Source organism: Nyctereutes procyonoides, unplaced genomic scaffold (assembly GCF_905146905.1).
Source record: "Nyctereutes procyonoides isolate TBG_1078 unplaced genomic scaffold, NYPRO_anot_genome, whole genome shotgun sequence".
Classification (NCBI taxonomy): domain Eukaryota; kingdom Metazoa; phylum Chordata; class Mammalia; order Carnivora; family Canidae; genus Nyctereutes; species Nyctereutes procyonoides.
Window position 1 is genome coordinate 41,566,258 of NW_026575131.1, and position 21,934 is coordinate 41,588,191.

The window sequence follows — 21,934 nt, forward strand, 5'->3', positions numbered from 1 at the left end:
CTCAATCAGTCTCTTATAGCGCTTTGTTTTTGTTTTTTAAGATTTTATTTATTTATTCATGAGAGACACAGAGAGAGAGGCAGAGACACAGGCAGAGGGAGGAGCAGGCCCCATGCAGTGAGCCCGATGTGGGACTCAATCCCAGGTCTCCAGGATCGCACCCTGGGCTGAAGGTGGCACTAAACCGCTGAGCCACCCAGCCTGCCCTCTTACATCGGTTTTTTTTTTTTTTTGTTTGTTTATAAAACATTTTTTTAAATTTATTTATTCAGAGAGAGAGAGAGAGAGACTGAGAGGCAGAGACACAGGCAGAGGGAGAAGTGGGCTCCATGCAGGGAGCCTGACGCGGGACTCGATTCTGGGTCTCCAGGATCAGACCCCGGGCTGCAGGCGGCGCTAAACCGCTGCGCCACCGGGGGTGCCCTCTTACATCACTTTGAATACATCATCTCACTCTCTTGAACTGTAGTGTTTTTGTTTTTTTTTTAAGATAAATAGATAGATAGATTTGTTTGTTTATTTATTTATTTATGATAGACCTGGAGAGAGAGAGAGAGGCAGAGACACAGGCAAAGGGAGAAGCAGGCTCCATGCCGGGAGCCCGACGTGGGACTCCATCCCAGGACTCCAGGATCGCGCCCTGGGCCAAAGGCAGGCGCTAAACCTCTGAGCCACCCAGGGATCCCCTGAACTGTAGTGTTTGTGCTGAGAAATCCACTGATAACCTTATGGGGGTTCCCTTATATGTGAAGAATTTTTGTTTTCTTCCTGCTTTAAAAATTCTCTCTTTGATTTATTTATTTATTTATTTATTAAATATTTATTTATTTATTTTATGATAGACATAGAGAGAGAGGCAGAGGCACAGGAGGAGGGAGAAGCAGTCTCCATGCCAGGAGCCCAACATGGGACTAGATCCTGGGACTCCAGGATCGCGCCCTGGGCCAAAGGCAGGCAGGCACTAAACCGCTGAGCCATCCAGGGATCCCCTCTCTCTTTGATTTTAGATGGCGTTATTATAGTGTGTCTTGGAGAAGACCTTTTTGGGGACTTATGAGCTTTATGAATATGGATGTTAAATCTCTCCCCAGACTTGGGAAGGCCTCACCCATTATTTCCTTAAATAAGCTTTCTGTCCTTTTTCCTTCTCTTTTCCTTCTGGGATGCCAGCAATGCTTAAATAGTTTCTCCTTATAATTCACATGGGCTTTCTTCAATCTTTTTTGTTATTTTCTCTTTGTTCTTTGGATAATTTCAAGTGACCTATGACTTCACAGATTCTTTCATCTGCTTTAATCATGTCTGCTGTTGGTGCCCTCTACTGCATTTTTCATTTCACTCATTACATTCTTCACTTCCAGGATTTCTGTTTGGATCTTTTTTATAATTTCTATCTTTCTGCTAAACTTCTCATTTTTTGTATTGTTTACTGATTTCATTGAATTGTCTTTCTGTTTCCCTGGCTGAATTCTTTAGTAAGTAGATTGCAGGTCTCCATTTCTTTGGGGTCAGTTACTGGAAAATTACTGTGTTCCTTTGGTGATGTCTTGTTTTCTTGATTTCATGTTCCTGGATGTCTTATGTTGCTGTGTTTGCTTGAAGAAGTAGTCACCTTCTCTAGCCTTGATGGACTGGCCTTGGGAGAAAAATACCTTCTCTGTCAGCTTGCTGGGGATCCTGATGCTTTCCCAGTGAATGACAGTTGTATTATCAGATATTCCAAATGCTTTTTATCTTTTTGTTTTTTCAAGTGGACTCCACACCCAGCAACTCACACTCTGAGATCAAAAAAATAAAACAGATGAACATAGGGGAAGGGAAGGAAAAGTAAAATAAGTTGAGAACAGAGAGGGAGGCATACCAGGAGAGTATTAATCTAGGAAACAAACTGAGGATTGTTGGAGGAGAGGTTGGTGGGGGGATGGGGTAACCGGGTGATGCGCATTAAGGAGAGCACTGATATAATGAGCACTGGGTGTTATATGCAATTGATGAATCATTGAATTCTACCCCTGAATCTAATAATAGACTATACATTAACTAAATTGAATTAAATTTAAAAAAGTTTTTAGAAGTCAGATGCTTAACTGGCTGAACCATCCAGGCACCCCTCTGAGTGCTATTTATTTATTTGACAGAGAGAGAGAGAGAGAGCAAGAGAGAATAAGCAAGGGGAACGGCAGATGGAGAGGTAGAAGCAGGTTCCGCAATGAGCAGGGATACAGACTCTTGGCTTGATCCCAGGACCCTGTGATTATAACCTGAGCTGAAGGCAGATACTTAACCGCTTAACCTACTGAGTCACCCAGGCACCCCCTCCAAATGCTTTTTATTTTTTTTTATTTTTATTTTTTTTTAAAGATTTTATTTATTTATTCATGAGAGACACAGGGAGAGACACACACACACAGGCAGAGGGAGAAGCAGGCTCCATGCAGGGAGCCCAATGTGGGACTCGATCCCAGGACCCCAGGATCATGCCCTGGACCAAAGGCAAGCACTCAACCGCTGAGCCACCCAGGCATCCCTCCAAATGCTTTTTAAATGGTTATTGTGTTTTAGAAGCAACCAGGGGATCCCTGGGTGGCGCAGCGGTTTGGCGCCTGCCTTTGGCCCAGGGCGCAATCCTGGAGACTCGGGATCGAATCCCACGTCGGGCTCCCGGTGCATGGAGCCTGCTTCTCCCTCTGCCTGTGTCTCTGCCTCTCTCTCTCTCTATCTCTGTGTGACTATCATAAATAAATAAGAAATTAAAAAAAAAAAACCATTTAGAAGCAACCTATACAAAATGTACAGATTTTTTAAAACAATTTAAGAAGTAAACATAAATGTTGACAATATATAAAGAGATAAGCATCACAGTAACTAAAATCAGAAATACATTCTGGTACTATTTAAATATAAATCCGCATGTACAACTTTTACAATGGAAAAGCAATCACTATTGTGGCTGGTAATGGAGAACTTTGGGGTAATGCTCTTAATTCTTGATGTGAGTGATGTTTAGGTTAAATGGTTGTGTTTAATTTCATGGAACTGTATGCTTATAAAATTTGTATACTTTTCTGCAATATTTTATGCTAAATTTAAAGATTGTATTTAAAAAAGGCAGTACTCATAAAAAATGTAAAAGTACAGAAAGTTGACTTAAAATATATCTTCACATATCTCATAACCACATGAAGACGAACAACCAGTATTAACATTTCCTGGGCAGCCCCTGTGGCGCAGCAGTTTAGCGCCGCCTGCAGCCTGGGGTGTGATCCTGGAGACCCGGGATCGAGTCCCACATCGGGCTTCCTGCATGGAGCCTGCTTCTCCCTCTGCCTGTGTCTCTGCCTCTCTCTTCGCTCTCTCTGAATGAATGAATAAATCTTTAAAAAAAAAATTTCCTTCCATTCTCCTGATGTGCATTTTTTGCCTATAACCCTTATTTCATTATTTCAGACTGTAAAAATAACACATATTCTGTGTGGAAAACTTGTTAAACTTGTAAAAAGTATATGCATTGCATACTTCTCTCAATGGAAGGATGATATGATTACAGAAAGGTGCTAACGGGTAGGATAGCCATTAAGTTTCTTTAATGGCAAAAAAAATCCAGGAATTTAGGAAAATATTTACATCAAGAAATGAAAAGTTTCTGATTCTGGTCAAGATGTGGTAAGCACATTCTACCCTTTGTCTCTGACTGAATACAAATAAAATCCCTGGACTGACTGCTTGGATCAGCTGAGTACCCTGAAAGATAAATGATAGTAGATGGACATTCGAGCCTGGACTCAAAGGTAACAAAATACTGGAACTGGGCACTGGGTGTAGACAGAAGAAGGTTCAAGAGAACCCTTCTCTTTCTAGTCTTGGGAGTAGGAAAGGGTATTCCTATGGGTTAGGGAGTAGAGATGGAGGAAGAGAAGCTCTTGTTTTTTGATTGCTTCCCCATGCTTCTCCCCTTTCTCCTGCCCTGGCCCACATGAAATTCTGTAGCAGTGGAGGCAGTAGTGACATTGGCAGCCAGATGGGAGAGGAATCCTTTTGTTTGGAGGGATTATGGTCCCAAGAGCATGGAGAGAGATTCACTTAATTTTTTTTTTCTCTCTCTCTCCTCTCACCACTTTACCCTAGAGGCAGTCACTGCTGTGGGAGGTGCTCAACAGAGAAACTAAGCTTTTCCTTTCTAGCCAGAAGACTGGGAAAGGAGCCCCTGGGCACTGGAAGGTGTCAGGAAGATTGCAGAGAGGAAGGAACTCAACAAAGGAAACCCAGAGTATTATGTATGAACTCCTAGGATCTCCTTTGAAATAGCATGCATGTATCTGACCCTAAACAGCATACCAAGAGCCTTTAAGACTCAACTGTGGAGTAGACTACTGCCCAAGTCCTCTGCTGCCACTGCATGATGTGCCTGGGACAGATCAAAATAGTACAAGAGCTGTGAAAACTACACTTACATTGGATCACAGCCTACAAAAGATGGATAGGAACTTGTGGAATTGGACCTAATCAAGTTAATTATTGTTAAAATGAACAAAAATCCAACATTTTCCATTTCACCTAAACAAGATTCAGATAAACATAGCATAATATCCAGAAATTGAAAATTGCTCCACATATGAAGAATGAGGAAAATCTTACTGTGTCCTAAGGGGAAAGGACAGTCAACAGATGGTAACTATGACACGATATAGGTATTTGGATTATCAAAAACTTTAAGGTAGAAAGTATAGTTAAAATATAATTAAAACCTCTTTTTAAGAAGTAAGAGTGAACACTCTTGAAACAAATGGAAAATTAGATATTTAAGGTTGGAAAATTTACAACTTAAGCTAAATGAAAAATTTATCAAATGACCTCAGTAACAGAGTGGAGGTAACTGAAGAGTCTGTTAACTTGAAGACAGAGAGCAGTGAGAATGAACCAGTCCAACCTAGCAGGAATTAAACTGAAGAAGAGTACACAGAGCTGTAGGGAGTTATGGAACAATAACACAGAGCTTAGCTTTCATATTACCGAAATCCCAAAAAGAGAGGTGATGGAGTGGTACAGAAAACTGTTGGAGGAAATTATGGAAAGGAAGAAATTTGCAGATGACATATCCATTTAGAACATCCCAAGGAATCCACAAAAAAACACTTTAGATAAAACAGTTTTAAATGGGAGGAATTACAGTACCTATTTCAGGGCTTATTTTATAGCTGTAGTAATCAAGACTATAGTATTGGTGGAGAGAGATAGACATGGAAATCACAGGAACAGAATAGGAAACCCAGAAATAGATCCATGCAAGTAGAGCCAACTGCTTTTTGACTGAATGTTTGTAACTCCCCCAAATTCACATGTTAAAATCTTAAGCCCAGTGGGCTGCTACTAGAAAGTGGGGAACTTTGGGAGGTGGTTAGGCCATGGGGATGGAACCCTCATGAATGGGATCCATGCCCTCATAAAAGGACCCCAGAGAGCTCTGATTCTCCTTTTTGCCATGTGAGGACACAGTGAGAAGATGGCCATCTGTGAACCAGGAAGTGGACACTCCCCAGAAATGTAATCAGCTAGGGTCATTGATCTTGGATTTCCCAGCTTCCAGAACTGTGAAAGATAAATGTATGTTGTTTAAGTCACCCAGTGCATGGTATTTTTGTTACAGAAGCTCAAATAGACTAAGATGTGCCAAAGCAATTCAGTGGAGGAAGGGTGGTCTTTTCAACAGTTGGTGCTGGAACGATTCGATATCCATAGAGAGGGTGGAAAAAGAACAAACCTAGGCCTATGCTTCACATCTTTTTTTTTTTTTTTCTATGCTTCACATCTTATACAAAGAGTAACTCAAATGGTCATAGATTCAGATGTAAAAGTATAAAAAGTGTTAGGAGAAAAACATCAGAAAATTTTCAGAAGTACGGCTTGGTGAAAGGAATTTTATAGACGATAAGTAAAGCAAGATCCATAAAAGAAAAAAATGGGTAAACTAGACTTCATCGAAATTAGAAACTTTGACTCTGTCAAAGTGTTTGTGGAAAGAATTAAAAAGAGTGGGAGTGGGAAAAGCTACAGAGTGGGAGAAAATATTTCTAAACAACATATCAGGGACGCCTGGGTGGCTCAGTGGTTTAGAGCCGCCTTCAGCCGGAGACCTAATCCTGGAGACCTGGGATCGAGTCCCACATCGGGCTCCCTGCATGGAGCCTGCTTCTCCCTCTGCCTGTGTCTCTGCCTCTCTCTCTCTCTCTCTGTGTGTCTTTCATGAATAAATTTTAAAAATCTTTTAAAAAGAAATATCATATGGAGACTCCTATCAAAAGAATATAAGGAAATCTCAGCAATTCCTGAATACCCCCTGGATCAAAGAAGAAGGCACAAGAGAAATGAGAAAACAAAAATCACAACATATGGCAACTTATGGAATGCAGCTAAAGTATTTGGTGAGGATTTATAGCTGTAAATGCTTGTATGAAGAAAGAAGGAAGATATCAAGTCAGTAACCTCAGCGATTAACTGCTTTCAGAAACTAGAACGGGAAGAACACAATAAACCCAAGGCAAACAGAAGGAAGAAAAGAATAAAGACTAGAGTAGAAACAAATGAATAGAGAATAGAAAAATCAGAGTAAGTGAAACCAAAAATTGATTCTTTTAAAAGATCAACAAAATTGGCAAGCCTTTAGCCAGAATGACCAAGAAAATAAGATTCAGATTACTGGAATTATTTTTTTAAGACTTTATTTATTCTTGAGAGATATAGAGAGGCAGAGACACAGGCAGAGGGACTCGATCCCGGGACTCCAGGATCACGCCCTGAGCCGGAGGCAGACACTCAACCACTGAGCCACCCAGGTGCCCCAGATTACTAGAATTATTAATGAAAGTAGGGAAATTACCTAAACAGAAATGATTGTAAGGAAATGCTATGAACAGTAAATATGATACTGATAAATTAGCTTAGATGAAACGACAGGTCATACAAACTAAGAAACATACAAACTAAGAAAACTTACTAGAGAAGATCTAGAGGGGTGCCTCCCCCCCTCCCTTGATCTTTTTGTCTAAAATAAATAAGATCTTTTAAAAATTAGAAATTTCCCCCCCTTTTTTTAGGGAGGGAGAGAGAAGAGGGGTCGTGAACAAAGAGCAGAGGGAAAGGAAGAGAGAGAATCCCCAGCAGGCTTCACGCCCAGCACAGAGCCTGATGCAGGGCTTGATTTCACAACCCTGAGATCATGACCTGGGTTGAAAACAAGAGTAGGATACATAACTGAGCTACCCAGGTACCCCAAGAAGAAATAGAAAATCTGAATAGCAGGAAACAGGGAAAGAAATTGAGTTGATTTTAAAATTTCCCACTTGAAAAGTAAAACTAATTAAAAATAAAAACTCTTAGGATGCCTGGGTGCATCAGTCAGTTAAGCATCTGACTCTTGATTTCGGCTCAGGTCATGATCCTGGGGTTGTGAGATCAAGCCCCACATTGGGCTCTGCACTGAGCATGGAACCTGCGTCAGATTCTCTCTCTCCCTCTCCCTTTGTGTGCCCCCTCCCCCCAAAAAACTCTGCAAAATACAAACAAACAAACCTTTAACTAGGAATAGAAGGGATCTCTCTTAGCCTGGTAAAGGCATCTATGAAAAACTTCCATGTAATACCATATTTAATGGTGAAAGACTGAATGTTCTCTTCCTAAACTCAGGAATAAGTTGAGGATTCATTCTCACCACTGCAGTTCAACATTGTACTGGAAGTTCTAGCCAAGACAGTTTTATAAGAAAAACAAAAAGAAGTATCCAGATTAGAAAAGAAGCAGTTAAACTAACTCTACTTGAAAATGACGTGATCTCATATATGTAACATCTTAAGGCATACACAGACAGGTGGCAGACATGCACATGTTATCAACTAGTCATTAGGGAAATACAGTTTAAGACCCTGTTAATTATCAGTACACACCTGTTAGCATAGCCAAAATAAAAAATAGTGGAAATACCAAATGATGGCAGATGAGAAGAAACATAACATCATATGCTGCTGATGGCAATATAAAATGGTACAGGCCCTCTAGAAAATATTTTGGGAGTTTCTTAGAAAACGTCAACATACCATACTACTTAGCAGTTTCACTTCTAGGCATTTATTCCAAAGAAATGGGATAGTCAGTAAACTTTGTAGTTAAAAACAAGCATGAGGGCAGCCCGGGTGGCTCAGTGGTTTAGCACTGCCTTTGACCCAGGGCATGATCCTGAAGACCCGGGATCAAGTCCCACGTCAGGCTCCCTGCATGGAGCCTGCTTCTCCCTCTGCCTGTGTCTCTGCCTCTCTTGTCACTCTGTGTCTCTCATGAATAAATAAAATCTTAAAAAAACAAAAACAAAAACAAGCATGATAGGTCCATTGCGGCTGAACCTTGGGGTAGATGGTGAGTATTTTCAACAAATGATCCTGGAAAGCTGTGGGACAGAGCCTGTAGTCTATATAGTTTTTTTACCTCTTTTTTTCTGTCCCCGCCCCCCACCTCTGTTGTGTCTTTGGCACATTTATTTTTCTTGATTGATTCTTAATATGTGTGAGGTGATTGAAGAGAATTTTATTTTATTTTTATTTTTATAAGATCTTATTTATTCATGAGAGACACAGAGAGAGAAGCAGAGACATAGGCAAGGGAAGAGAAGCAGGCTCCATAGGATTCCAGAATTCCGGGTTCCCGCCGTGAGCTGAAGGCAGATGCTCAACCACTGAGCCACCCAGGCATCCGGTTGAAGAGGATTTTAAATGTTGAATGTTTGGTGAATATAGGCACAAAAAGATAATCATCTTTTTTTTTTAAGTCTTATGATAATATGTTGTATGTATTTGGATTTTTCTGAAGTTTTCACATGTATTTTCTCATCTGAGGCTGATTCAGAACTGTGGGCACCTCAAGAAAGCTGATGACAAAGTAGGATGAGCCGCCTCCTTAGTGTCTCCTCACAGACACATTCCATTCCTAGTGCCCTTTATTTTCTGAGCCAGAGTGTCTGGTTTGATCTGGGCTTGTCCTCTATAGAATTCCTCAGGCTGTTCTGACTGGTTCTAGGAGTTTTTTTCTTTATGTGGGCAGGTCAATAATTTAGGTGTCTAGTAACAATCTTCTCTGCTTTTTTTTTTTTAAGAATTATTTATTTATGATAGAGAGAGAGAGAGAGAGGCAGAGTGTGTCACAGGCAGAGGGAGAAGCAGGTTCCATGCCGGGAGCCCAATGGTGGGACTCGATCCCAGGACTTCAGGATGGCGCCCTGGGCCAAAGGCAGGCGCTAAACCGCTGAGCCACCCAGGGATCCCCTCTTCTTTGCTTTTGCTTATAATGGGGTGGCAGGATTGTCTACATTTTTATGTAATGTCCACTTAGGCCTCCCAGGCCTCCATCCCTTCCACATGTTGTGTCTTTTTATTTTTTAAAAAAATATTTTACTTACTTATTCACGAGAGACAGAGAGAGAGAGGCAGAGACACAGGCAGAGGGAGAAGCAGGCCCCATGCAGGAAGCCCAATGTGGGACTCAATCCTGGGTCTCCAGGATCACACCCTGGGCTGAAGGCGGCGCTAAACCACTGAGCCACCCGGGCTGCCCTGTTGTGTCTCTTTAAATTCAGGAAGCAGAGCTGTAGATTTTGATCTGAAGAAACCTATAAGTATGAGGCAATGTAAGAAAAACAGGTTTTTGGATTAAGTTGTGTAAATTTTGCTTTGGAGTAGGTTCGCAGTAAAATGTGTACAGTAGAGTAGAGATGAATAAGGTATGTCTCCTTTTGGACGGTTCAGGTGGGTTGATTGTGTAATAAACTAGAATTTGGGATTTTTTTTTTTGCTTTGTTTTCCAGGTGCTGTTAATGTTAACAATTAGTATAACTGATAATATTAAGATCAGAGGAAGCTGAAATTAACTAAGATCATGTCAGAAAAAGTTATGCTTGCTGCAAACTGCAAGTGAGTTAGATAGTTCTTCTCTCCTTAGTTCCACTTATAAGAGCTGGACTACAAAGGTGGGGCTCCTCCCCCTCCTGTATTGCCAATGTGTGTGCAGAGGAGGTAGAGAAGGAGATTGGGATTACAAAATCAATTTTCTGGAGGGCTTAGTTTTGCAACACTTAAGGGAAGGGTTGTGAGACTTGTCAGAGGACTGAGCTTGGAAGAGGCACAGTTGGTTTATGGCCTCAGTCTTCAGGGATCCTTGTGATAGTGTCTCTCTCCCTGCAGGTGTACATCTCATTAGTGTTTGTTTCACTACCCACACCCCGGGGGCAGGATGGAGGGCCAGGGCACTGGAGCAGAAACATTGCCTCCCAGAGTCCTTGTGTACTTTGGGTGGAGAACTATTGCGGGTTGCCCGCTGTGGGTGCTCTGCTAGAGACCTCTTTAACCTGCCATGCTCTGGGCAAGCCTTATGAATGGTTGAGCTACCACAAACTCCTATGCTGGCTGGACCTGCCACCTGCTGGCTCCTCTATCAGTAGCCTGTTGAGTTGACCCCCAGAGGGTTCTTTGTATTTCCTTAGTAGGCTGCTGGACCAGAAAATTGCATATGCATTGAATGCTTGTGTTTCCAAGAAGGTGGTAGAAGGAGTGGTAGCCATACATACATCTTCTTGTGAATTGGCTGTGCTGTGACTCCTTTTGCTTCTTTCTGGTCTTGATGCTGCTGAAGAGTTTCTTCTTTGGCCTACCTAGGTTTCCATCAGTGAGCCTGATCAAGCCAAGACAAAAGTCCCGGCACGTTCCCTGTAACACAGACCAAAGAAAACAGCAACATGGAGCAGGAAAAGTGGGTTTATACATGGGTAATATTGGCAAGCTCAGTGAGGAAGGGAATTCTAGATCCCAGGGCCTTCTGCTAGAGTTTTCTATTCTGATTTTATTGGTTTAAGGTTTTCTACTTAGAAGCAACAGAAGTTACTTTTGGCTGACACCAGCGGAAAGAGGATTTATTGGAAGGATATGGGATGGCTCACAGGCTAGAAGGAAAAGCTGCTGAGCCTTGTCTTCAGAAAGGGCTGGTGTCAGAGGAGCCATGATCTTGGGAGCAGGAACCTCTAGGAGTTGAATAAGCTCCACTACATCCACTTCCTGCTTCTTTCTCTTAGAAGTCCAAGTCCAGGGACAGAGGCCCAACTGGCCTGGTGTGGGTCAGGGAGGAGCATCTGGGCTGACAGCCTGTCCAGGCCCAATCCTAGGGAAAGAGGAAGCTCCTCTGCGCCATGAAGGACACAGGTGCTGAGCAGGCTGCAGCATGGTTTCGTCCCGGGAACAGCTACCTCTTCAGGAACAATAGCTTCCACCTGATGCTGCTGCCATGCTGAAATTTGATTTCTGTCAGAGGCTGGGGCTTTTTGGCTGTTTGTATGTTAGAGGCTGACTCCACTGAACATTCTTTACCAATGAAACACTGTGCAAGACTGTGTTTTTTGAGGCATCAGCCCTGTGTAAAGTCTTTCCCCAAGGATCTCTGTCCATCTGGCCTGTGCCCAGAGAAAGATGGGGAGGAGGCCCAGAAAGCCCCTCTATCAAGGAGCAGCTGACAGGGATGTCTGTCCCTCAGGTGTGCTTTCTTGTGCCACCTGTGGGAACAGTGCCCACTTGAGGGAGTGGTCTTTGAAAAATGCCTGCATGGGGGTGCCTGGTTGGCCTCATCAGGTGTCTCTCTTCAGCTCAGGTTGTGATCCTGGGATACAGGGATTGAGCCCTGCATCTGGCTCCCCGCTTGGTGAGGAGTCTGCTTTTCTCTCTCCATCCCTCCCCACGCCCATGCTCTCTCTCCTTCATGTGCATGCTTGCTCTCTCAAATCTTAAAAAAAAAAAAGAAAAAAAATGTCTGTATGGAAGAGGGTTAAGATTGTGTTATCAGTGCTGGAGGGGCAGTTTTTGGCCTCTTTGGTTAGACTGAAAAACTGCCCACAGAAACTAAGAGCTGACCAGAGAGGTGTGTGTGTGTGTGTGTGTGGGGGGGGTGATGGCTCCAGATCCTGCATGTAGGCATCCTGAATCACATCACCAGCCACACATCACAGCTGCCTTCCCCAGCAGCCCCAGGGTGCAGAACCAGCACTCATTGAATTTTTTCCCTTGTCAGGTACCTGCAGATGGTGTCCACTGTCGGTGCTGTCCAGCGCACACCAGGCTGATCCATGGTCACTTTCCGGGATGGCAGCAAGGTGACTTCAACTGAGGATGACCCTGACTGAAAGGCTTCGTGAGAAGATATCTCAGGCCTTCTACAACCATGGGCTGCTCTGCGCATCCTACCCCATCCCTATCATCCTCTTCACGGGGCTCTGCATCTTAGCCTGCTGGTATGGTTCTTCTGAGTTGCCCTGGATTTGGTGGGCCACTGTGTTGGGGCAGTAGGCTTCCTAATCCTGACTACTCTGTAACTCTCAGACTGTGTATACTTCTTACACAGTGGAACTGGGGGCTCACTGGAGCTGCTGAATGGAGAGCTCTAGGCCTGGGGTGTTTAGCCACTAAACTGAAACAGCCCAGGCTGGCCCCAACTTAGAGAGTCAGCAGATTTGTTCACATCACTAGGAATCTATTTCAGAATAATGTTTAGATGCTTCTAAGAAACTGCAAGATAATTGAAAGGCATGATTTTTTAATATTCCTTCTCAACAGTTGACAGTTTCATTTTGGTACCTGGATGACAGCACTTAAGTGTTGTAAAACAAAATCCATTGGAACAATTCTTTGGACACCCTCATGCAGGCTCACCCAAGTTCTCTGCTCTCTGGTCATTTCCTTGTGTTCACCAGGAGCCTCTTTCTGACTTCTTGCTGATTCTTGGAGCCTGTGGTTGTGCCTGCTGTAGCTGCCTTCGGGTCATGTCTGTCTGTCTGTTAGAGGACTTCATGAGGCTATGGCCGACAATGACATTGTAAAAGGGCAGGCTTGGTGTAAGAGGCTATCTGGCGGCCGTTTTTGGCTCCAAAACACTAACAGCCATGAAAAGAGCCCACTGTGTTATCCTTGCCTCTGGAAAGCATTCTGGTTTCCACATTCTTTGTACATCTGAAGTTTGTTAGATGTATTCAGTGCTGGAAGGAGGGTGGTTCAGGACTGAGCTCACTGTTGAGTTGTTAACGCTTCCAAGTTCTTCTCTAATTAGGACTAAGAAAGATGAGTATCTGGAGAATTTCCTGCTGGGTGCTTCAGGCATACAATTAACCTCATCAGTCCTCATAATAATCTTGGGAAACAGTCCAGTTATATTTCCATTTAACCAAAGGAGAATGGAGGATTTTGGAACCTTGTGTGATCTACATAGTTAGTAAGCAGGGACACTGGACTTTCAGTCTAGGCCTAGGGATTCTGGTGCCTGCCCTCATGGCACTCTGTCACCCTGACCGTCCTTGCTTTGGCTCAGTGTATTTGTACTGATGTTTAAATTTTGCTAAATTGTGTTGTAAAAGATAAGACATGGCTACATCCTATAGGAGATATATTAGTAGAACCCAGCTCTTGCGTCTGTTTTTTTCTCTAAGTTAATTATCTTTCAAAATCTCTCAAGATCATACTTTTTAAAAGTCATCTCTGTCCTTCAAAATCACACTTTTCTAGGCCTGGTATATGTAATAAGTCAGTGGTTCTCAAACCTGAGCTAGCAACAGAATCACCTGGAGACACTGCACAACATGGACTGCTGGGCCTACCCGCAGAGTTTCTCATTCATCAGGTCTGGGATGGGCCCAAGAATTTGTATATCGAACAGAGTCTCCAGGCCTGGGATCACGTGCCCAGAACCACTAGACTGTGTTTCTTGAAAATATCCCTGAAACTCTACTGTGTCTCAGCTAAAAGTGTTTTCTCTTTTATTCTGATTTATAGAGCAGCAGCTCATGGAGATGCTCATGTTTATTATCATTGGTATGGCCTTCTGTTGAGTGTGGGGGGACTGAGCTTCCCCTCCACTACATTCTCAGTTCCTCAGTGGCCTCTTTGTACCCACCTCAGCACATGGAAAGGTGGTAAGAAATACTTGATGGATGAATACCTTGAAATAAACTTGTATGCTGTGTGGACAGTTTGAATTGGAGAGGTGGTAGTTGTGATTCTCCTTCCACAAAGATAACTAGTTACAGGAAAAGGAAAGGATGTTTCCCGTTTGCTATTCATCTTCTGGGGAGTGGGTGTCGCCAGCTGAGACCAGGCAGCTTCCTGAACCTCAGATATGGGATACATGTAGCAGCTGCTTGGGTGCAGTTGGGCTTTACCTTTGAACGAATAATTTGCTGTTACACAAGTGTTTCAGAACAGATGGTCCTTGGATTAATGACCGTCCAGTGGCCTCTGGTGAGGGCCTCTGGTATGAAAACCTAAGATGGCTAAGGTCTCAAGTTTGGAGGATCCCTTCTTGACTCAGGGTGAATTAGAATGGGCTGGAAGGGAAGAAGAGACAGATGTGATGATAACCATATTTAACCTCCAGCACAGTCCAGATGCAGCCAAGCCTGCCTTATATCGCACAGGTACTCCTGGCTGAACATCAGTCCCAGGAAAGGGGTGGACGAGGCTCAGGGTAGGACTGGGCCATTGGGAAGGCACGGAAGACAGGTCTTCCCTGACCCCTGGCTTCCTGGGTCCTCAGGTGCTTCCTCCTCACACATACTGTTCTGTTTGATGCCTGACATCCTTGGAGGGGGTGGTTATGTCCTAGTTTTTTTAAAGATGATGAAACTAGCATGGAGAGCTGGTTAAGTTTTTAGTGGTGTTTCAACCAACAGGTCCTTGAGGAAAGCCCTGTACTTTCTCTACTTCAGCAAAGTGATGGGAACTTTTTGAAGAATACCACATAGTGCCAATAGCTTTAATTGCAAGGAGTTTGCTCCCTGAACAGGAAACCTAAGAGAGATGGTCTCAGCTGATTTGGGCCCGGAGCAAGGCCCAGCAGGCTGTGCCTAGACAGAGAGCATAGAGGCTTTTTGAGGCAGTCGCCTTGTGTAATGGAAATTGAGAGAGCACAAAGTTGAATTTCATAGCACTTTAATAAAGGTGACAATAATCTATGCCAGGCACCGTGCCAGACCAGTGGTGTACATATCATCCTTCTCAGAAGCGGGGTCTGGGCCCGAAACAGACAGTTGCAGGGCCATTGGATATTGTGCCCAGCAGCTGTGACCTGGCCTTGGTGCAAAGGGAGACAATGTCAGGGAGGCTTCTCAGGGCAGCGGGAGGTGGTGGGTGGTGGTGGGGGGAAGCTCTGAGCCAAACCCTGTAGGAAGAATAAGTGCCATCTTCCTCTCCCCCTCTCCTGTTTATGGCTATGGCCATCAGCTCACTCAGCAGAGGGACCGGGAGGGCAGTGTCCCGGGGAGCCCCACTGAGAACCTGCTGCCTCTTCTGGTCCCGCCCTCTCTGACAGCGCTACAGTCTTCTCATGTCTTTGTAGTCACAAGGTTTTTCTTTGAAGAGGAAAACCAGTCTTATGTACTCTCATCGTTAGTGCTGTGTGCTTATTTTCCCAAACCAGCATCTTGTCGTGTCATCTCAAAGGAGTTTTTTAACAACTTTTCTTAAAATCTGATTGACTTAGGGAAAATTATCCAAGGCCAGATCAGTGAAGCCTGTTAGCCTCTTAAAATGACAAAGTTTATATCAGAGAATCTACAGATTCTGGGCCTTTTTGTCTAAGAGACCAGATATTGGGGACCTAGGGCACAAGCCTTCCTCTCCTCTTTAACCTGAGAAGGTTCTCTGTCCAGAGCAGGGTCTTCCCCGCTTTTGTTCAGACCTCAGGTTGCCTGCAGAAAACCAAGTGTGGGTCACAGACAGCTTTTAGTAGTTTTGTTAGATATCCACATTCTACTTAGTTGCTTACCTCTTATTGTTCCTGGAATGAGGTACTTGTGCAGCTTGAACCCAAAGGATTCCTGCACTCCATATCCCTGTCCAGACCTAGCAGCCACCTGAGCCATAGACCTGTTTGTCAGCTCTGTTTGTCAGTGAATGCTCTTTCCTCGGGAGAGCTGATGAAACTTGTAGCACACAGGCACTGTGGCAAGAGGTGTCTTCACATTTCCCAGAGGTTAGGCCACCCGAGGTGCACCCCAGCAGCAGCCCAGCAAGGCGGAGGGCACTGCTGCTCCCAGGTGGAGTTGTATGGTGGGTGTACCGTGGGATGACGAAAGAGTGCTTGGGTGCCAGGCTACTGGCCTGCCTGTGTGCAGGTCAGACCTTAGCCTGAAGGTCTTTGGGTCCCTTGTTGATTCTACAACCTGTTGCTCATGGCCAAAGATGATGATTTTAACTTGGAGAGCAAGTTAAATCACAACGAGGGCATTCTAAACCTCATGAAGGATGGTAATTATGCAGCCTGTGTGGGTATTCCAGAGCAGGCTTGGCTCCTTTCCTCTTCCATTTTCTCTGGAGGGACAGTACCTTCAGGCTAAGGTGCACATCTCTGGTGCAGTGACCTCTGCCTGTTAGCCTCTCCCCGAGTCTGCCCACATCTTGAAATTCCCCAGATCACCATGGCTTCTTGGGGGGTTGTGCACACAGGGGCTTGTGTTAAAGGCTTCTTTTTTCTATGCCTGTGTGGCAGCTCTAAACACATTTATATTCTCTTCGTGGACAATAAAGAAATCTAAGTAATTGAAGCCCTATCTGCAACTGTGTTCTGAAGAGGTAGGCTGGATAGCTGAGAACGAGTCCCAAAGCACTACTGAGCTCTGCCCTGAAGCCTACACCTCAGAGCCCAAGGGACCAGCTCCTGCAGCTGCTCCAGGATGCTGGCCTGTTCAGCATACCAAAGCCGAGCCCCCCCCTCCCCCCCCAGCAAAAGTTACTCCTGGCTTCACAAACAAGCTCTGGAAAAGCTCTGAAATGCCTGTGGGAGATCAAAGACTCCTTTACCACCCAAGATTTCCTCAAACACAAAAGAAAGCAAGAGATTTCAGAAATACCACCTTCTAGTGTTTCACTACCCTATCCCTAGTCTTGTACTATTTTCCCCTGAGAAGAGAAGAGAGAAAACCTCTCCCACCCTGATGTCTCCAGAAAGGTGCTTCAGGCGATATCTCCTAGTGTCATTTCTGTGGCTGCTGCTTCCATCTTGTCTTCAGCATCTCCTGAACCCCTGTCCCTGATGACTGGGAGTGAAAAGGGACAAGACTAGAGCCAGGAGCATCCCCGTAATTGTGGGACCCAAGCAATAGGACAGTGCAGGGCTGCTTGGTCAAGAAGCAGGGGAAAGGACCATTAAAGGTCCTAAATATACTTGCATGGCAGTGGGTTAAAGTCCCCAGCCAAAACCCACTAGATGTGCTATGGTGTTGCCAGTCTGGACTACTGGATGGCCAATGCCTCACCCTGCCCTAGGACACAACAGGGTGTGCACATCTGACCCCAACTCCCTCCTCCTTGTTTTTACATTCAGGTGCCTACCAGAGGGCAGTAGCATATCCCTATGTGTATAGGGAGGGCAAAGCCAGGTCCTGCCAGGTCCTGGGATGTGAGGGGGCAGAGGAGCTGGTGGTGGTCAAGAACCTGTCCCAGGGAGGAGGAGCCATGGGTGAAACTACAGCCTGTACCCTCAACACACATTCCATTGTAATGGACTTCAAAACACAAGTTTAAAGATAAATTTATTAAAATTTCCATACTGCTACTGAAGAGCATTAAACCCCAAGCACTGAGACTGAGCATGGGGTCCTGTGTGGCAATATGGATTGCATACCCATGAAGGCAGCCTTGTGTGGACCATCCGGTAGATAAATAATTTTGAACATCTTCCACGTGCCTAGTATTGGGGATGCAGAAACTAAAATGGCATGTCCTCTACCTACATTTTTCATCTGATCATGCAGATGAGTACAGGTCTCTGGATCAGCCTGCTGCCATAGCACAGAGGAGAGGTACCTACCTGCTTAAGGACAGAGGAGTAAAGAGGCAGTATTGCCTTGAAGGAGAAGCAGGAATTTGGTTGGCATTTGGAGGGCAGGGGGAGTGTTTTGGTTTGTGCTCCCCTAAGACAAGGATTTGAGTACATGTATCTTGTGTGTGAGATGAAATGAGCACTGGCAGAAGGTGGAACAGTGAGCTGGGAAAGAAGGAGTATCAGGCAGCAAGTTCCCACTGCAGGCAGCTGTGTAATCTCACTGGGGAGTGGTGAGAAACGATGTAGGACGTCCATCTCAGAGCTCCCCACCTGCATGTGGGGGAGTTGGACAGTCTGTGCCGGGGATCAGCAGACTCTTTCCCTTAAGCGCCAGATAGTAAGGACACATACGGTCTCTGTCATGTATTTTTCTTTGTGTTTGTTTGTTTTTTAAAGATTTTATTTATTCATGAGAGACAGAGATGCAAAGACATAGGCAGAGAAAGAAGCAGGCTCCCTCTGCGGAGCCCGATGCAGGGCTTGATCCCAGGACCGCAGAACACTACCTGAGCTAAAGGGAGACGCTCAACCACTGAGCCACCCAGGCATTCCTTTTTTTGTTGTTTTAAGATTTTATTTATCCATTTGAGAGAGCGAGAGAAAGCACAAGCAGGAGGGAGGGGCAGAGGGAGAGGGAGAAGCAGGCTCCCTGCTGAGCAGGTAGCTGATGTGGGTCTCCATCCCAGAACCCTGGGATCATGACCTGAGCCAAAGGCAGATACTTACCCGGCTGAGCCACCCAGGCACCCACATTTATTTGTTTCAAATAACCTTTTAAGGGGCAGCCTGGGTGGTTCAGCGGTTTAACGCCGCCTTCAGCCCAGGGCCTGATCCTGGAGACTTGGGATCGAGTCCCACGTTGGGCTCCCTGCATGGAGCCTGCTTCTCCTTCTGCTTGTGATTCTCCCTCTCTCTGTGTGTGTGTCTCTCATGAATAAATAAATAAAATCTTTTAAAAAAACAAACAATCAAAAAAAATAGCCTTTTAAATATGTAAAAACCATTCTTAGCTCCCAGACCACACAGAAATGGGCCATAGGCTGTAGTTTGCCAATCCTGATCTATACAACAGCATCAACCACTGGTTGAGGACTGCCTCCAGCTAGTATCAATTCCCACCACCTAGGCAGAGAGGCCTCCAACAGCAATAGAACAATTTCAGGGAAAGAGATGCAAGTGCTAGCAGTTGGAAATTGAGCCAGCATGCCCAGAAGAACAGGAAGTAAGGGGAGGGCACCAGCAGCCTCTGGGGATGAGTTGGATGGCCACATTTGGGAAGCAGGCTGGACAGGTGTGGTAGCAGAAAGTGTGTGGGCTGGGTGGTGGTGGGGATTTGGGATTTCAGTTCTATACTTAAGAGGTGAGTGATACCAGAGGTAGAAGTAGTCTTGCTGGGCTAGTGCATTGCTCCAGGTGAGAGTTGATGATTGCTTAGTTTAAGCAGAAGGCCTGGAGGAGGTAAGACGTGGCAGTGTCTGGCTATATTTTGAAGGTAGAACCCTCAGGATTATCTGAGGACCAGATGTGGAGTATGAGAAAAAAAGGAGTCAAGATCAAAGTGCTTGGCCTGAGCAGCTGGATGGGTGGAGCTGAGACAGGAAAGGCAGGGGAGGTTTAGAGCCCTGGTTAATTTCCTTTACCCCTGTAAGATCAGGGTAAACCAAGATATAATCTGGCCTTAGAAATGGGTTTTGCGGAAGCAACATGGGGGTAGTGGTAGAAATCCCCAGTTTCTTTACAAGTCTCTAGTCTGTTTTTTCTTTTTTTTTTTTTTTTAAGATCTTTTTTATTCATGAGAGACAGAGAGAGAGAGAGAGAGAGAGAGAGAGAGAGAGAGAGAGAGGCAGAGACACAGGCAGAGGGAGAAGCAGGCTCCATACAGGGAGCCTGATGTGGGATTGGATCCTGGGACTCCAGGATCACACCCTAGGCCGAAGGCGGCGCCAAACCGCTGAGCCACCTAGGCTGCCCCCTCTAGTCTGTTTTCTAACCTTGGAAAAGTGAGTGTTTTCACTTCTCAAAGTTGCCTGACACTTTTCTTCCAAGCTTTCCTTTTGGCTAGAATTTGGTAGCCATGGATGGTGATTATGACCTCACATTTTGCAATTTTGTAGAATCTTTTTCTTGGTGTTTTTCTTTGCCTATGTTAAGAGGAATATATGGTTGTTTAAATTTTTTTTAACAAAACAAATGCAATACTAGGTATTAGAGTGTGATGTTAAGAGCACAGACTCTGGTGCCAGACTGCCTGTGTTGACATACTGGTTTTGTCACTTCCTAGTGAGGCTATAGTTTCTGTGTGTTTCATTGGGTTGTGGTAGGGCTTTTAAATGTGCAAATAGATGGAAGGCACTGGGATTGGTGCCTGGCCCATAGGTACTCAGTGAGAGAAACCATTACTGGTACAGGGACAGAAACGGGTTCACTGTCAGTGATAAGAACCAGGTTGGGATGAGTATGGGGCACTTGGGTAGCTCACAGGAGGAGGGCTCCCAAACCACACTTTGGGGGAAGGGACAGACTTCCGGGGGCAAGTGGTACTACAACTGAGGCTTCAAAGATGAGTTATCTAGGAAAAGCATGGGCAAGCATGTACCAGTAGGAGCAGAGCCTCAGCAGCAAAAGAGCAATTGTGTGGCTCCAGGGCAAGGTTGGAGAAGGACTAGGAACCTTTTGAAGAATTTCAAGGCCTGTGGACATTTTCCCAGGAGCCTTTATCCTAAGAAAGTTGGATGCTCTGAAGTATCCTGTCCTTTCTCTTCCTGCTGCAGTGTTTAGACTCCTGGAATTCACAGATTTTTTTTTTTAAGATTTTATTTATTTATTAATGAGAGACACACAGAGAGAGAGAGGCAGAGACACAGGCAGAGGGAGAAGCAGACTCCATGGAGGGAGCCCAACGTGGGACTCGATCCTGGGTCTCCAGGATCACGCCCTGGGCTGATGGTGGCGCTAAACTGCTGAGCCATCTGGGCTGCCCTTCACAGATGTTTTAAATCACCGTTTGAGAAACCAGCTGCCTTTAGTTCAGTCAGTGTTTGAGCAGCTCTAGTGTGGAAAGTGAATGTGGATGTAAAAATACTGCCTGCTTTCCCATCAGCATTAGCTCTGGGTCCTAAGGCTGTGCTGCGCACCAAGAGCCCAGGGCTCAGCCCATGTGTGTTGTACAAAGCTTTCCATAGCACAACCTTAGCTAAGTCTGGAGTCAGCCCTTGACACCTGCCTTCAAACAGTTGAACCTTAGCTTTTGAAAGCAGCAAGAGAAGAGCAACTGTTCATATAGAAGGGACTGTCAGTTTGAGTGACAGCTTATTTCTCCTCAGAAACCATGGAGCCCAGAAGGCTATGGGATAACATTTAAAGATTTGAATGAAAAAAACTCAACCAAGATTCTGTATTCTACAAAATGATTCTTTGGTAATGAAGGAGAAATTGAGATCTTTCCAGATAAAAGCTGAGGGGATTTGTTCAGCCTTCAGGCTGAAATAAAGGGATACTAGACAGTACTTTGAAACCATCATTAAAAATAACACTAGTAAAAGTAACCAGACTTGTATACTTTGGTTTGTAACATCTTTGTCTTTTGTGAGTTAAAAGCAAGTGCATTGAACAGCAATTTTTAAATATTTGGTGATGGGCATTCAGTGTACAAATTGTAATCCTTGGGACATCTAGGTGGCTCAGCAGTTGAGCATCTGCCTTCAGCTCAGGGCGTGATCCCAGTATCTGGGATCGAGTCCCACATCAGGCTCCCTACAAGGAGCCTGCTTCTCCCTCTGTCTTTCTGTGTCTCTCATAAGTAAATAAATAAATCTTAAAAAAAAATTAATTGTAATCTGTAGCAATAACAGTACAAAAGAGGAGAGACAGAGATCTATAGAGACAGTGTTTATTTATTTATTTATTTTTTTATTTTATGATAGTCACACACACACACAGAGAGAGAGAGAGGCAGAGACACAGGCAGAGGGAGAAGCAGGCTCCATGCACCGGGAGCCCGACGTGGGATTCGATCCGGGGTCTCCAGGATCACGCCCTGGGCCAA

General features: G+C 44.7%; 1 protein-coding gene across 1 annotated transcript in view; it reads left to right on the forward strand.

The window, feature by feature from the left end:
* SCAP (SREBF chaperone) overlaps window positions 1-21,934 on the forward strand; it is a 67,127-nt gene that overhangs the window by 20,150 nt on the left and 25,043 nt on the right. The window contains exon 2 of the mRNA XM_055344217.1: window positions 12,091-12,310. Within this exon, the coding sequence (XP_055200192.1) occupies window positions 12,189-12,310 (122 nt within the window). The 5' untranslated portion in view covers window positions 12,091-12,188. The remainder of the gene's footprint in view (window positions 1-12,090; window positions 12,311-21,934) is intronic.